The 17,500-nt window shown below is 36.1% G+C and overlaps 1 protein-coding gene across 1 annotated transcript in view; it reads right to left on the bottom strand.

The window, feature by feature from the left end:
* LOC107600875 (protein unc-13 homolog C) overlaps nucleotides 1–17,500 on the bottom strand; it is a 157,019-nt gene that overhangs the window by 69,245 nt on the left and 70,274 nt on the right. Inside the window, exons 18-19 of the mRNA XM_016292856.1 lie at nucleotides 16,805–16,933; nucleotides 16,132–16,133 (exon numbers count right to left, since the gene is read on the bottom strand). Coding sequence (XP_016148342.1) covers nucleotides 16,132–16,133; nucleotides 16,805–16,933 — 131 coding nt within the window. The remainder of the gene's footprint in view (nucleotides 1–16,131; nucleotides 16,134–16,804; nucleotides 16,934–17,500) is intronic.

Here is a 17,500-nt window from a genome sequence, read left to right as displayed (position 1 = left end):
TTTAGCACATTTTGCTTATGGACACCAATTTCACTGTACTACCCATCGCGCAAGCTGTTTCCATGGCAACCGCCGCCGTACCGTATCAGCGAGTGAAGCGATCAGCTCTCTGCTCTCCCCCACTGATCAAAAACAATCTCAGATCAATCTACACCAGACCCAACTCGGTTTAATTGCTTTAGGAGGGACAGAAGAAGCTCTCAGAGATGGACACATATGGATGCAGATGAACACATAATGATCATGAACTCTCTCATAGTGATGGAAGGACGTGTTCCTAGCCGGAGTAATTTACTACGATTCGTTTAGGGAGCGTCTCTCTCTCTTGATCCCTCTCTGCTGTGAATCCAATCTGGTTTTCAAATCTTTAGGACTGACCGTCCACACACTGTAATTTTGCAAATGATGAAACAGATCCAATTGTTCAGATAATGTAGTCAGCTACTACTGTACAGCAGTGACTTAAATACAGCACGAAACATCGTTCACAGACCGTTTTGCAAAACTGATTTTATCTGCTGGGAGGAAGAATGCAGAGGATGTCATTATTATTATGATGAAAGATTATGAAGACAAACATTGTTTCTTATAACAGCACATAGCGATGCATTGTTCATAATAAGACCAGGAACATGTAATAAGGACATAAACAAAGTCATGTTGACTTTAAATTGCAAATGATGAAACAGATCCAATTGTTCAGATAATGTAGTCAGCTACTACTGTACAGCAGTGACTTAAATACAGCACGAAACATCGTTCACAGACGATTTTATCTGCTGGGAGGAAGAATGCAGAGGATGTCATTATTATTATGATGAAAGATTATGAAGACAAACATTGTTTCTTATAACAGCACATAGCGATGCATTGTTCATAATAAGACCAGGAACATGTAATAAGGAAATAAACAAAGTCATGTTGACTTTAAGTAGTTGTAGTGTGGAAATAGAGAATGGAAAGTCAGAAGTCTCCTTGCCCTGAACTCATTGCATGAGACCATTTAAAAGTTTGGGATTGGTAAGCATTCTTTTAAAAGAAATTAATACTTTTATTCAAATAAATGCTGTTCTTTTGAACTTTCTATTCATCAAAGAATCCTGAAAAATAAAGTGTATCACGGTTTCCACAAACATATTCGGCAGCACAACTGTTTTCAACATTGATAATAATCAGAAATGTTTCTTGAGCAGCAAATCAGCATATTAGAATGATTTCTGAAGATCATGTGACACTGAAGACTGAAGAAAATTCAGCTTTGATCACAGGAATAAATTGCATTTTAAAATATACTACAAGAGAAAACACACACACTTGACATTTTAATAATATTTCATAATATTACTGTTTTTACTGTTTTCGATCAAATAAATGCAGCCTTGCAGAAGAGACTTCTTTCAAAAGTATTTAAAAAGTCTTACCAACCCCAAACTTTTGAAAAGTAGTGTGAGCTTTTGAAGCATTGCTGTAATTCAAATTTCAAAAATAGTCATGCATATGCTGTGTGTAAAATTGCACACAAGTTCCACACTACAATGGAATGGAAAAGAGCGAATTCAGGCGCAGCATGAGATGATACTTTGTGCATGACATTTGAAAAATTTGGCATCCCTAATATTTCAAAACCTGAAATTCAACTCATTTCCAAAAATCGGATTTATTTGGAGTTCAAGCTATATATGAATGTGGTTTGGTTTGGATTTGTTTTTTGCTGACTGTTGAAACAAAGATTTATTTATTTTATTTCAGAGTTTGTGTAGCAGCGCTATACTGATATTCCTCCAATATTCTGCTCAGAGTTCGTTCTAAACAAATAACAAATAATTCAGCACCAATCTCTGAACCAACAGACTCTATTCATACTTTATTTTCTACAAAAAACCTCAATGTACCATCTGATTTTAGATGTTGTACTTTATACCTTAATAAAAGTAAGATTAAAGTTAAAAAATCTCACACTGACTTGATGGAATTTTCATAATTCGAAAGAAGACATGATGTCATTGTAATATTTGCATACTGAACTGTGATTGGTTTGTTGCTGTAACGTAATCTTACATTAGAGTGAGTATGATGCTGAGTTTCATCCTAAAACTTAGAAACAAAACAGACCAAACACAGAAACAACATATTTTGGCTAAAGTTTCTTAGGGCAGCATGATTCCCTAAGAAAATCTAGTTTTCCTCTTCAGTGTGTTTAATCGAGACCAGAACTAATGACACTATAAGTCCAGTAACATCTCACACACACAGACTACTGCAAAAGGTGAGATAAAAGATAAGATAGAGTTGAATAAACAGAAACGCTTGAAGCGGAAGAAAAACAAATCGAGGGAAAGACGATTCTTCTCTGGGTTTGTCCAGGATGCTGAATTATTCACAACTAACTCCTGCCTGTGAATTTCTGTTGGAGAAACAGCTATAAGACATACGTTTTAAAATAAGTTCAAACGAATAAAAATCAAGATATTTCCTTTTTTGGCCAAGCACTAAAAATGTTTTGGGTAGAAATTGTAAGTAAAATCCTTATGCAGTAAATCATTGGTTAACAATGGGACCCCTGAGGCACATTCAGCTCCTGAAGTTGAATTATTTTAAATAGCTACTTATTTTAATCTATAGACACGCCAAGTTTCTGTAAATTAAAAAAAATAATGTTTTGAAAACAAAACTTTGTCATTAATGCAGATGTACCAGAGGAAACCTATTAGTCACTTGACTATAATGTTGTGGAAAGCGGGACATCTTGGGAGTCAAAAAGGTTGAGAACTACTGCTGTAACTCATAGATAATGCCTGTAATCACAGTGAAGGACAATATTAGGATATATCACGATGTTGCTTTGAATCTTAAAAGTCAAAATGACATGACAACAACCCATGACATCCAACACGTGAAGCCAAGTTGAACAGGATGTTTAACAAAAGTAAATAGTAAAATAGAATAAAATAAAAGGTAAAATAAAATACTGGGGATAATAATGGGCATCACATATAAGGAAGGATTCAGACCTGAATTCAGGTTTATTAAAATAATGCCTTAAAAGCTTTTTGGCTGTTGGCATATCCAATAATCTGTGTAGCCTGGTGACATCAGGAGGAAAGGAAGGTCATTTCAGGGGTGGAACAAATACATTTTGATAAATGATTGCAAAGACAAACTAGACTGTTTTTCAGGGTTCAGTATGTGTACTTTAAAAAAGGAAAGGGTAAAGGCTCACAAGCCAAGGCCAAATAAAAAGATTCATGAATTGTGCAAAATAAAACCAGGAATGTGTACTATGATAGTAAAAAGTGCTAGTTCAAGGATTTTTATTTTTCTAAACTGTCTGACATTTTTGTTCAAGTTCATTTTTTTCCTCCTCATAGTCATTCTTCAAACACTTATCAGGAGTTTTGTCTCGCACTACGACTGCATTTCTGCCATTTCTCATAACCTGAGAAAGTTTGACAGCTACAACATGAGTGTTTAACAGAGATTAAACTGTGGAACATGCACTTATATCAGAAGTACACTGTAAGCACATTCAAACAGCACATGTCTGCTAAACTTGCTCTAAAGACTTTCTTGACCTTTATAATAAATAGCAACACCAAGGTCATGAGTTCGATTCCCAGGAAATGCATGAACTGAACAAAATACAAACCTTAAATGCATGTAAGCCACATTGGATAAAAACATCTGCCAAATGCATAAACAGGAATTCAACATAGCTAAACTTACATTCTAGACAAACACAAGCATATTACAGATGAACTGAAATAACAGAAAAATAATACAGAGAACCACTTGTATTGTTCCAAACAGGACTGACAACCGTGCTGCTATATGAAAGTCACCTAAATCCAAAGAAATCAACATTCAATGTACATCTATAGACACCAGCTATTACACCGTGAGTGTGATTGGCTGAATTACAGGTGCCACCATCTCTTGGCACACAGGTCAGAGTTTACTCTGGGGGAATGTTTGTTTATCATGGATCTGGATGGTAAAATCAGCATTCTCACTTCCCTCCCACTGCCTCTCCCACAATGCACTTCTGTCTGACATCAGGCCAGGCTTATTTGATGGACAACTGGGCTTCATGCCAGGTTTATTTCGGGCATCTCTCTGGGCTGTTTTCCACGGCAAGACAATTCTCAGCGAAACATGAGAGCTTTGGAATTCTCTGGAACTTCTAGAATTATATTCAGTAATACTGTGGGAAATGTATGAGTTGCAGCTGTCCATGGTACTGAAGCTTCATTCAAGGTGCTGCTTCACTGTCCATGGTGCTGAAACATTATTCGCTGTGTTCATTCGCTGTCCATGGTGCTGCAACATGCAGTGGAGTCTGATTTGCTGCATTATGAGCGTTACAAATCTTCAAGAGTTTTAGTGGGACAATTTTGCATAATTTCATCATTTTTAATCATTTTATAATTGTCCATTTACAATTCCATTCAATTATAATTCTAGTCATGTTTTTATTAATTAATTAATTAATTATTTTTTGTGTGCCATAATTTAGTTTATATTTAGGGTTAAAGACTGTGTAATTTTTTTGAAAGAAATTAATATTTCACATTTAATATTGCACCGAGTAAACACAGCTGCATAAAATAAAAACTGTGTTCGTCTTCATTTCAGGCTGCAAAGCAACAAAATGTGATTATTTTAAAGGGGGGTGTGATGTCAGGGTGTGATATGTTTGATGTCAGAAGGACTTGTAAGAAATATGATTTCTCAGCATATGTCTTTTTAAGGATCAGTTTACAGAAACATATTAAATCAGTCAATTCAGCTTTTACTAAACAGGGCAAAAATGCAATGTCAAAAATATTATGTAACATGCACTAAACATGCTCTATGCCAAATCATGTCCTGTGGTACACACAAGAAAAAAATGAACTGCTGTGTTTTTGTACAATAGAAAGGATTTTTCTCCCTTTCTCTCAAGCATGGTTGCTTCCTGTAAGGCCACAGCAGCGAGTGTTTTATTACTCAGTTGTCTTGTCTTAAGCACCACACAGTTGAACACTAAGACCTGTGTGTGTACAAGTCTACATTTACAGTAAGTCCAGCAGTAATACACTGAACACACATGCACATATAAGCTCTGTTGGAGCCTAATAAGTGACTCATAAAAGAGACTTTCATGCTGACGTCTGTGTTGTGTATATGGGTCTGTATGCGGCATGTGAGCGTGCGAAACACAGTTTTACTGAAGGAAAAAGCAGCTCCTTGAGGGCGTTGAGTAATATGTGCTGAATTAGATTAGAGTCAGAGCAAGAGCACAACACCAGCTCACATTCCTCTACTGCTGCATCTGTAGAATGAGAGAAACACCTGTCCTTGATTCCTGTTATGAATGTGGAACAGCCAACAACCCATGACATCCAACACGTGAAGCCAAGTTGAACAGGATGTTTAACAAAAGTAAATAGTAAAATAGAATAAAATAAAAGGTAAAATAAAATACTGGGGATAATAATGGGCATCACATATAAGGAAGGATTCAGACCTGAATTCAGGTTTATTAAAATAATGCCTTAAAAGCTTTTTGGCTGTTGGCATATCCAATAATCTGTGTAGCCTGGTGACATCAGGAGGAAAGGAAGGTCATTTCAGGGGTGGAACAAATACATTTTGATAAATGATTGCAAAGACAAACTAGACTGTTTTTCAGGGTTCAGTATGTGTACTTTAAAAAAGGAAAGGGTAAAGGCTCACAAGCCAAGGCCAAATAAAAAGATTCATGAATTGTGCAAAATAAAACCAGGAATGTGTACTATGATAGTAAAAAGTGCTAGTTCAAGGATTTTTATTTTTCTAAACTGTCTGACATTTTTGTTCAAGTTCATTTTTTTCCTCCTCATAGTCATTCTTCAAACACTTATCAGGAGTTTTGTCTCGCACTACGACTGCATTTCTGCCATTTCTCATAACCTGAGAAAGTTTGACAGCTACAACATGAGTGTTTAACAGAGATTAAACTGTGGAACATGCACTTATATCAGAAGTACACTGTAAGCACATTCAAACAGCACATGTCTGCTAAACTTGCTCTAAAGACTTTCTTGACCTTTATAATAAATAGCAACACCAAGGTCATGAGTTCGATTCCCAGGAAATGCATGAACTGAACAAAATACAAACCTTAAATGCATGTAAGCCACATTGGATAAAAACATCTGCCAAATGCATAAACAGGAATTCAACATAGCTAAACTTACATTCTAGACAAACACAAGCATATTACAGATGAACTGAAATAACAGAAAAATAATACAGAGAACCACTTGTATTGTTCCAAACAGGACTGACAACCGTGCTGCTATATGAAAGTCACCTAAATCCAAAGAAATCAACATTCAATGTACATCTATAGACACCAGCTATTACACCGTGAGTGTGATTGGCTGAATTACAGGTGCCACCATCTCTTGGCACACAGGTCAGAGTTTACTCTGGGGGAATGTTTGTTTATCATGGATCTGGATGGTAAAATCAGCATTCTCACTTCCCTCCCACTGCCTCTCCCACAATGCACTTCTGTCTGACATCAGGCCAGGCTTATTTGATGGACAACTGGGCTTCATGCCAGGTTTATTTCGGGCATCTCTCTGGGCTGTTTTCCACGGCAAGACAATTCTCAGCGAAACATGAGAGCTTTGGAATTCTCTGGAACTTCTAGAATTATATTCAGTAATACTGTGGGAAATGTATGAGTTGCAGCTGTCCATGGTACTGAAGCTTCATTCAAGGTGCTGCTTCACTGTCCATGGTGCTGAAACATTATTCGCTGTGTTCATTCGCTGTCCATGGTGCTGCAACATGCAGTGGAGTCTGATTTGCTGCATTATGAGCGTTACAAATCTTCAAGAGTTTTAGTGGGACAATTTTGCATAATTTCATCATTTTTAATCATTTTATAATTGTCCATTTACAATTCCATTCAATTATAATTCTAGTCATGTTTTTATTAATTAATTAATTAATTATTTTTTGTGTGCCATAATTTAGTTTATATTTAGGGTTAAAGACTGTGTAATTTTTTTGAAAGAAATTAATATTTCACATTTAATATTGCACCGAGTAAACACAGCTGCATAAAATAAAAACTGTGTTCGTCTTCATTTCAGGCTGCAAAGCAACAAAATGTGATTATTTTAAAGGGGGGTGTGATGTCAGGGTGTGATATGTTTGATGTCAGAAGGACTTGTAAGAAATATGATTTCTCAGCATATGTCTTTTTAAGGATCAGTTTACAGAAACATATTAAATCAGTCAATTCAGCTTTTACTAAACAGGGCAAAAATGCAATGTCAAAAATATTATGTAACATGCACTAAACATGCTCTATGCCAAATCATGTCCTGTGGTACACACAAGAAAAAAATGAACTGCTGTGTTTTTGTACAATAGAAAGGATTTTTCTCCCTTTCTCTCAAGCATGGTTGCTTCCTGTAAGGCCACAGCAGCGAGTGTTTTATTACTCAGTTGTCTTGTCTTAAGCACCACACAGTTGAACACTAAGACCTGTGTGTGTACAAGTCTACATTTACAGTAAGTCCATACACTGAACACACATGCACATATAAGCTCTGTTGGAGCCTAATAAGTAACTCATAAAAGAGACTTTCATGCTGACGTCTGTGTTGTGTATATGGGTCTGTATGCGGCATGTGAGCGTGCGAAACACAGTTTTACTGAAGGAAAAAGCAGCTCCTTGAGGGCGTTGAGTAATATGTGCTGAATTAGATTAGAGTCAGAGCAAGAGCACAACACCAGCTCACATTCCTCTACTGCTGCATCTGTAGAATGAGAGAAACACCTGTCCTTGATTCCTGTTATGAATGTGGAACAGCAGGATTCGTTACATTATATATATGAATGATGAGGAGTAACATATATAGTGCTAAAACACAAGTGACTAGCAACCACATAGCAACACCCTAGTAACTGCAAAGAAACTCCTAGCAAAAACATTGCATTGCCCTGAATGCCTTGGGAGATACATAGAAACACCCTGGCAATGACCCACAACATCCTAAAACTACAACACCAGGTTTTGCACAAGTAAACACAAATCACAAGTTCTTCAGAAATTATAAGCATCTAGTTATTAAATTAATTCCTCCTGAACATCTGTTTGGATCATTTAACTTTACATTGATCTTGCTTTATTTACTCTGTGACTGTGTGTTTGTATGTTACATCTCTAATGCAAGTTCACAGCAACAATGACAAGAAAGAGTGCCCACATCTGCTTGTCATCACACTGAGACAAGAGTGAGGGCATCACCACAAGACAAAGGACAACACACACACACACACACACACACACAGACTATTTCTCATGCAGCTGAGTCACTCCACTTAGCTGCAAAGGTGAGATTAAATGAGGGATGGATTTTCCTCAGGGCGCGCGCGCGCGCGCGTGTGTGTGTGTGTGTGTGTGTGTGCATAAGATGGTATAAGAGAACTGATTGTTCCAGTGAATAAGAAGACGATTTTGGAAAGATACGATCATTTAACTTTACATTGATCTTGCTTTATTTACTCTGTGACTGTGTGTTTGTATGTTACATCTCTAATGCAAGTTCACAGCAACAATGACAAGAAAGAGTGCCCACATCTGCTTGTCATCACACTGAGACAAGAGTGAGGTCATCACCACAAGACAAAGGACAACACACACACACACACACAGACTATTTCTCATGCAGCTGAGTCACTCCACTTAGCTGCAAAGGTGAGATTAAATGAGGGATGGATTTTCCTCAGGGCGCGCGCGCGCGCGTGTGTGTGTGTGTGTGTGTGCATAAGATGGTATAAGAGAACTGATTGTTCCAGTGAATAAGAAGACGATTTTGGAAAGATAAATATTTTATCCTTATTAAGCATGCATGTGTGTCTGTAGGTTGTGTATTTTGAATTAAAAATCAGATACAGATCATTTTCTCAATTGTATCTATAAATTAGTTCTGTCAACTTGAAAAAAAGATGCACGGACTGAAGTTAGAATGGATTAAATGAGAAAGGGTTTATATCATATTGTTTTACTGTTCTATTTCCTTTCCTTGTCTTCTTGTGTATATTTAATCAATGCATGTTCTTTCATTAACATTAACATTCAGTTAGGTAGGAACATGATTTTACTAGATCGTGAAAAGTAGGCGGTCTGGAAGTAGGAGTTTGGCATTAATTGGCTGAAGAGACATTAACTGCAAAAGAAAGCAATTTCAGAACAAATGTTATTGATTACAAAAGTAAAATGTCTGTCTTTGGAATAGAAAACAAACTGTAAAGAAATGGAAAAAAGAATCGTAAAACATTATTATATAATCCCTTTCTAATTTATCCAGTTGCAAAAGGTGTTTGATGTTGGACAGCTACAAGAAACTAATCCATTACATTACATTTATATTCATGCATTTGGAAGATGCTTTTATGCAAAATTGAATCCACCTTGACACAAATCAGTGTGATGACATACATGGAGATAGCATGATGTTCTGTGTGCTGATCCTCCTGTCAGATTCCCCCTTCACTGACACACAATGGACTGTCCTCCGTCCTCATCCTCCCCTCTGGATGAAGATGGGCCACTCCAAACGCTCTCTGTCTTTTCTGTGGTTATTTTCTGCCCTCAACAGAATCATGTTGGTGATTGTCTGTGGTGAAATGAGGCCCTGCAGCAGGTCTGGAGTCATTTCATCCTGAGCTCTGAAGATCTTCACGCAGATCTCACCTCAAGCCTTATTTTAGCTTGCTTTTTTATTGCTCATGAGACTAAAAGCCAACATGAAACAGCGCTTTACAATCCTTGACAACATCTGAGCACAGCTTGAGACACTGCTGAGGTTTCTTCTGAAACTCTAAAGGAGACACCTTTTTCTCAAAAACTTTACATTTACACCTCTACTAAAAGATCATCTGCATTTTAGCATTAAAAACATGAATTTGTGGGTTGGGTATGTTTCTGATGAACGTTCTTTGAAGCTCATGGTATTTAGATGTAAAATACAGTATATCTCTAATCATCTAAAACACACGCCGGTCCTCTGCATATAACTATAATTAACTCTTAACTCTAATTAAAGGGTGCTTTGAGGGCTTCGCATTATTGCATGTTTCTGGTGATGCTCTTTCAGGTGTGAGTTTAACATGCATCGTGTAAATCACAGCTACCCACTCTGCTAATTGCTTCTTCTGCAATATGTGCAGTTTATTTATTTATAGATCATAAAGCAATCTATTTATAGTTTAGCATAAATAGCTCAATCTCTTGAGAACAACAGACTATATTTCATCCAAATTCATCCAATAGAAAAACAAAAAAGAAATAATATTTTGCATAAAGACAGATGCCTATTTTAATCCCATTAACCTTTTGTATTTATTTATTTATTGTATTGTGACATTAGATCCATGACAATTAAGCACGTTCTCATTACTGTAATGCATCCAGATTTTTACTTTATATCAGCATTAAAGTGGTCCAACAAATATGACAATATATAATTATTGACAATTTCATCATTGCAACGTTATTTAATATTACTTAATTATGAATTATTATATATTATTATAATTATGAATTTAATTTCATACTTAGGAACAATAAAAATGTGAAAAATTGTCAAGAAAATAATAAAAAATAGCCTTAAATTTTTTATGCAAAATCGAATGTATTCATTTATGGGGATAAATAAATAAATTAGATTTTGCATAAAAAAGTTAAGGCCCTTTTTCTACCCGGTCTCATGGCAAAAACGTACCTGGGGGCACTTTTTCGCGAGACGCGAAATACGTACCAATAAGTACATATCACTGCAGTTTCCAAAATAAATGAACACTAGAGGCAGTAAAACTCCGACACCTTTTAAATTATTTTCACACAAAGTATGATTTACAGAGTTTCGATTAATAAAGCGTAATTTCCGCACAATTACTTGAAGAGTATTATGTTGTGACTTCAAAACATTTTTAATATGCTGGGAGATTTGAAAACTGATGCTTTTGAATGTTAGTACCACACATATCCAGCTTCATATTAATGGGTTTTCATAGATGATAGGTTTGTTCGGTAGCTCACGGAGTACAGAGACGTACTTGAGAGGTGAGGAACTCCGGTTCGAATCCCGTGTAACGGGGGTGTCCAAACTCGGACTTGGAGGGCCACTGTCCTGCAGAGTTTAGCTTCAACCCGAATTAAACACACCTGCACCAGCTAATCAAGGTCTTAGGCATACTAGAAACTGGCAGCCAGGTGTGTTGAGGCAAGTTGGAGCTAAACAACACCGAGTTTGGACACCCCTGCCGTGTAACTACGGTTCGACAAAACAGTTCAAATCTGCATATAAGGAAGTTCAAAAGGCACGGTTGCATCAACAAATGCGTGTTTATATCAGTTTTGCATTTGTTAACACTATGGGGTAGGTTTAGGGTTGGGTTTGGTGTAGGGCATATTTCCAACACGATAGACGATTAACTTTTAGCGACAGTCCCCGGATATTTGAATTCTGAATCGCCGCAATACGTACCAGAAGAAACGTAATAAAAATGCAGCAATACATACCTATATCAACGTAATAAAAACGTGCCAGGGATGACGTATTGAACCCGTGTTTTAGCGCCACTCAGTGGACATTTCTCTTTGAAAGTGCGGCGAAACGTGCAGTAAGGTACGTAAAAACGGTGTTGCAGAAAAGTACCCAGAGGTACGTATTTTTATGAGACTGGGTTGCCCTTTTTTGTTGGAAAGTCAAAAAGAAAATATAATGTCTTTTTACATAAATCAGCATGAAAGTAGTACAAAAATAGGACTAAATAATATATAATTATTAAAAGTCATAATTATAACATTATTTAATAATTAATTATTATATATTACTATAATTATGAATTTAATTTGATACTTATGCCATGAAAATAATCAAATAGGATTAATTTCTTTATGCAAAATCAAATTATTTTTTTTCCCTTTTTTGTGGAAGTTCAAACTGAAAATATAGTGACTCACACACCCAAATTATGAATCCATACTAATTTTTAATCGGTATTAATCCTGCACACTACACAAACTAAAAACAAAATTTTATTTGCAACATTTCGGTCAATCGTCCTTCCTTAAAACACTTACAACACACACAAAATAAAACATTTTGCAAATAACGTTTTCCGATGATGTAAGTTGGAGTAGTGTGTGAGATTTATACATTCTTTTTTTGGAAGATGAAATATGACCCGTACATGTCCTTGACTGGTTTTGTGAAATTCACTGAAGTATTTTCTGTCCGTTTTTTTATCTCTTTATCTCTGTAAATTTTCTGCCAGTTGTTCTGTCTCACTGCGTCTCATCTTATTTCCACCAACCATGCATCTTTGTTCTTTTCCAGTCCTCATGTTTCCACGGATCTCCTTCACTCACATCACACTAACAGGATTTGGTTGTTTCCCGCTCACGTGTCTTAAGAGCTTTTTGACATGATTATATAACATACCAACCCACCTGATGCTGCTATATTTTATATATAAGACATCCAGAGGAGGAACATTCCATGTGCACCAAATAAAACCCTGTTTTCCTCTCCATGGGGCCTTTGCCTCGTTTACAGAAGAAGATGGGTCAGTTCTGCTCCAAAAGCCACTAAAAATAAAACTGCTCCACTAGCGAGAGTTAAACTCTGGTAATTTTAGCTGCGTTGTGTTTGGGGAATCTGCACTGTTGTTTAGGGCTGATACACCGAGTTTGGACACCCCTGCCGTGTAACTACGGTTCGACAAAACAGTTCAAATCTGCATATAAGGAAGTTCAAATGGCACGGTTGCATCAACAAATGCGTGTTTATATCAGTTTTGCATTTGTTAACACTATGGGGTAGGTTTAGGGTTGGGTTTGGTGTAGGGCATATTTCCAACACGATAGACGATTAACTTTTAGCGACAGTCCCCGGATATTTGAATTCTGAATCGCCGCAATACGTACCAGAAGAAACGTAATAAAAATGCAGCAATACATACCTATATCAACGTAATAAAAACGTGCCAGGGATGACGTATTGAACCCGTGTTTTAGCGCCACTCAGTGGACATTTCTCTTTGAAAGTGCGGCGAAACGTGCAGTAAGGTACGTAAAAACGGTGTTGCAGAAAAGTACCCAGAGGTACGTATTTTTATGAGACTGGGTTGCCCTTTTTTGTTGGAAAGTCAAAAAGAAAATATAATGTCTTTTTACATAAATCAGCATGAAAGTAGTACAAAAATAGGACTAAATAATATATAATTATTAAAAGTCATAATTATAACATTATTTAATAATTAATTATTATATATTACTATAATTATGAATTTAATTTGATACTTATGCCATGAAAATAATCAAATAGGATTAATTTCTTTATGCAAAATCAAATTATTTTTTTTCCCTTTTTTGTGGAAGTTCAAACTGAAAATATAGTGACTCACACACCCAAATTATGAATCCATACTAATTTTTAATCGGTATTAATCCTGCACACTACACAAACTAAAAACAAAATTTTATTTGCAACATTTCGGTCAATCGTCCTTCCTTAAAACACTTACAACACACACAAAATAAAACATTTTGCAAATAACGTTTTCCGATGATGTAAGTTGGAGTAGTGTGTGAGATTTATACATTCTTTTTTTGGAAGATGAAATATGACCCGTACATGTCCTTGACTGGTTTTGTGAAATTCACTGAAGTATTTTCTGTCCGTTTTTTTATCTCTTTATCTCTGTAAATTTTCTGCCAGTTGTTCTGTCTCACTGCGTCTCATCTTATTTCCACCAACCATGCATCTTTGTTCTTTTCCAGTCCTCATGTTTCCACGGATCTCCTTCACTCACATCACACTAACAGGATTTGGTTGTTTCCCGCTCACGTGTCTTAAGAGCTTTTTGACATGATTATATAACATACCAACCCACCTGATGCTGCTATATTTTATATATAAGACATCCAGAGGAGGAACATTCCATGTGCACCAAATAAAACCCTGTTTTCCTCTCCATGGGGCCTTTGCCTCATTTACAGAAGATGGGTCAGTTCTGCTCCAAAAGCCACTAAAAATAAAACTGCTCCACTAGCGAGAGTTAAACTCTGGTAATTTTAGCTGCGTTGTGTTTGGGGAATCTGCACTGTTGTTTAGGGCTGATGAACGTTCTTTGGGCGCTACTGCTGTCTGCTCGCATATGAGCTACACGTTTGGGTTCAGTGGCTGTGGACGAGCGTCTGTCTTATAGACTGAAGTGATGCTGACAGTCCTGCTCTGCAGAGCTCAATAAATGTACAGTATAAACACAGAAACATGAGGATTTCTGTGAGACAGGATCAATGTTATCAAAACTAACTATTAAAAATAGTTTTTGTTAATTCCAATAAAGCTGAAGTAAAAAAATATATAAATACTAGAAAAAACAAACAAAAACTAAATATTTTGCCAACTAACTGAAATAAAATAAGTTGAACTACTAAAATTACTAAAACTGAAAACTAAATTAAAGCTAAATTTAAATGTTTAAAAAGTGAAAAACTAATAAAAATGACAAAAGCACAGCAAAATTACAAAAAAAACTAAAGTTAAAATGAAAACTGAAAATATAAAAAAGCTGTATTAATAAAAATCAAACATAATATAATAATAAATAAAAAATTAAAGATAAATTGAAAATGAAAAACTAATAATAAAGACAAATGCACATAACAAAATTACTAAAACTTACATTTAAACATGAAAATATAAAAAACTAAAAGATATATTAATAAATATTAATGAATACTACAACAGTATAAAATTACTCAAATTAAAACTGAAATAAAAATAAATTAAAGCTAAATTAAAAAAAATTTAATACTAATAAAAATGACAAAAGCACATAACAAAATTACTAAAACGTGAACTAAAATAAATTGAAATCTGAAAATATACAAATAAAATCTATATTTATAAATAATAATAAATACTATAATAGCATATAAACATATAACACCGCATAGTATCGTCTTTTTCAGCAGGTCACAGAGCACATAAATAAAATATCTGAACACATTACGGTAATAGGAAAAATGTGCTTAAATGAGCTTGGAAATATTATTATTTTTTTTTTGACACCATGTCAGCAGCATGGTGAGAACGACATGCATAATATAAAAAAATTTAAGTTTAATACAAGAGAAGACATGGAATATACTGTATCACATGAATAATATTAACTTTTGTGATTTTCTATGCTGGTGGATGTTGGCAAGCCCTGGTCAAGATGCAGTAAAGAGCAGCATGAACATTCTGCCAAAAATCTCCTTTTGTGTTCTACTTTTCTTTAGAGGAAAGTAGACGCGTTTGGAACAGCATGAGGGTGAGTAAAGGATGACAGACTCATTTTTGTGAACTATCCCTCTATAAACCTTTAAAATCAATGAAATACTGACAGTTTCAGGGAGGGAAAACACCACAGCTAGCGAGTTTTATGACACTTTTGGCAAGCGTGACACTGTGACGGAGGATTCTGGGGTCAGCGCTTCAGATCATGTTGTGTGTGAACGCACGAAAGCCACTGTGTTAGTGTGTGTGTCGTGTGAATGGACCATGAGAAATTCTGCTGTCATGTCTGACTGGAGAGATCAGATCGAAGCGACAATACACACACACACACATACACAGCAACAGCAACAGCATCAGAAATAAATAGTGTCATAACACTGCATGTACTTTACAACCGGGGTGAGAAGAGAGTGTCGCTCTCTTCCAGCAAGGAAACACCCTTCTCTCATTCTGCACACTCTATTTTCACAGATGTCATTGCTTGGAAAACGCATTGCAAGCGTGCCATCCAGTACATATTTAACAAAACTCAATACTCAAGGCAGACTGGGTTTCCTTCAAGCCTCTGCTGTTAAAACCACATTTGTTATTATTCAGGTCGGCGCTAAACATGACAAAACATTTGTCACTGGAAGACTGAACGTTTATCAGTTGCATGTCTTTTGACAATTTAAATATTCAAGCGATAAGAATATTTCGTATTTTCGAATGAGAACTCAATTCATGCACAGAAAGCTGCATCTCAAGCGTGCAAATACTGAATTGAGCTCTATATTGTGTTTCTTCTTGCTCCTAAATGGACAAATGCAGGCAAGATTATATCAAAATGCTCAAAAATATGGTTGTTAATGTCTTAAGTGAACATAAACAATTGGAAAAGAAACCGGATACATACCATTATATTGGATCCATGCATTAGGTCTTAATTAGGTCTTATTTAGTTAGTTAGTTAGTTAGTAAATTAGTTAGTGACAGGGTCAGGGCCAGTGAAAAACTGAACTGAACCGCTGGCCTAACTAAGTCAGTAGAAAACATCCTTAGCATTGAGTTTTGAACACTTCAACTAACTTCAAACAACAACTGTTGATTTTATTGATTATATATATATATATATATACATATCAAAATTGTAAATATTATTATTTTTTTATTTTTTTTTGTGATAGGGCCATTGAAAATTTTGGTAGGGCAAAAAAAAAAAAAACGGAACCACTGGTCCAACCAGGCCAGCACATCCTCAACACTAATCTTCGCACTGAGTCCTGAACATTTTAACTTTAATCAACAACTGGTCCACCATTACAGTATTTGCCCTGAAAGAGAAAACTAACCGTAGAAGAACACCGTTTGCCTGCTATTGCATCCCTTGTAGAAACAGTCTGCATTCATGCATTTGAGTATGTTTGTGGTCGTACTGATCTTTAGAGTCTTTCGTAACCCTGCTGGTTAGTCTCCGCTCTTACCTGGTCCAGCAGTTGGTTGTAGAGCTCATGGCAGTTGTCAAAGATGTATTTGTAGGTGGAGTCCAGACAGGCCTTCACACAGTCCTTAACCACCATACTGGCTCTGGGAGGATTCTGCAGCTCCTGCACCTACAGCACAAAAACACACTCACAGTTAGTCCGATAACACACACTCACACACACACACGACGGTTCATCACACAACACACAATCAGTAAGCCAGGATATATGCAGTTTCTAAGGTGTTGTGTGTAGTTTGTATGGCTTTCTGAAAAGTTTTCAGTGTTGCTATGCTCTGGGTGGTTGACGGCCTAGCGATGAAGTTGCATTTTGCAACTATTATGGTGTGTTCAAGTCATCCTGGGAAGTTTGTGTTTATGAGTTGGGTAGTCATAATTACGATGTCCGATGTTAATATTACTTTGGTTGGAGAAAATTGGTGATGTGTGTGTGTGTGTGTGTGTGTGTGTGTGTGTGTGTGTTACATCATCTCCTCATGCCTCAGTCTACTCTACACGACTCATCCAAACACACTCCTTAATTCTAGTAGTTCACAGCCCATCAAATCTGGATGTGGGTCAATGACAAACAAAAATGATCAGGAGATGATCACAAGGGCGATTCTTATAAAAATCAAGTGTAAAATACAAGCCAAGTCCTTAGGAATACAATTTATTTCTATTTATGATGGATAAA

This window comes from Sinocyclocheilus grahami, unplaced genomic scaffold, assembly GCF_001515645.1.
Source record: "Sinocyclocheilus grahami isolate Dianchi unplaced genomic scaffold, SAMN03320097.WGS_v1.1 scaffold14.1, whole genome shotgun sequence".
In the NCBI taxonomy this organism is placed as follows: Eukaryota; Metazoa; Chordata; class Actinopteri; order Cypriniformes; family Cyprinidae; genus Sinocyclocheilus; species Sinocyclocheilus grahami.
This window is presented reverse-complemented; position numbering and strand designations above follow the sequence as displayed.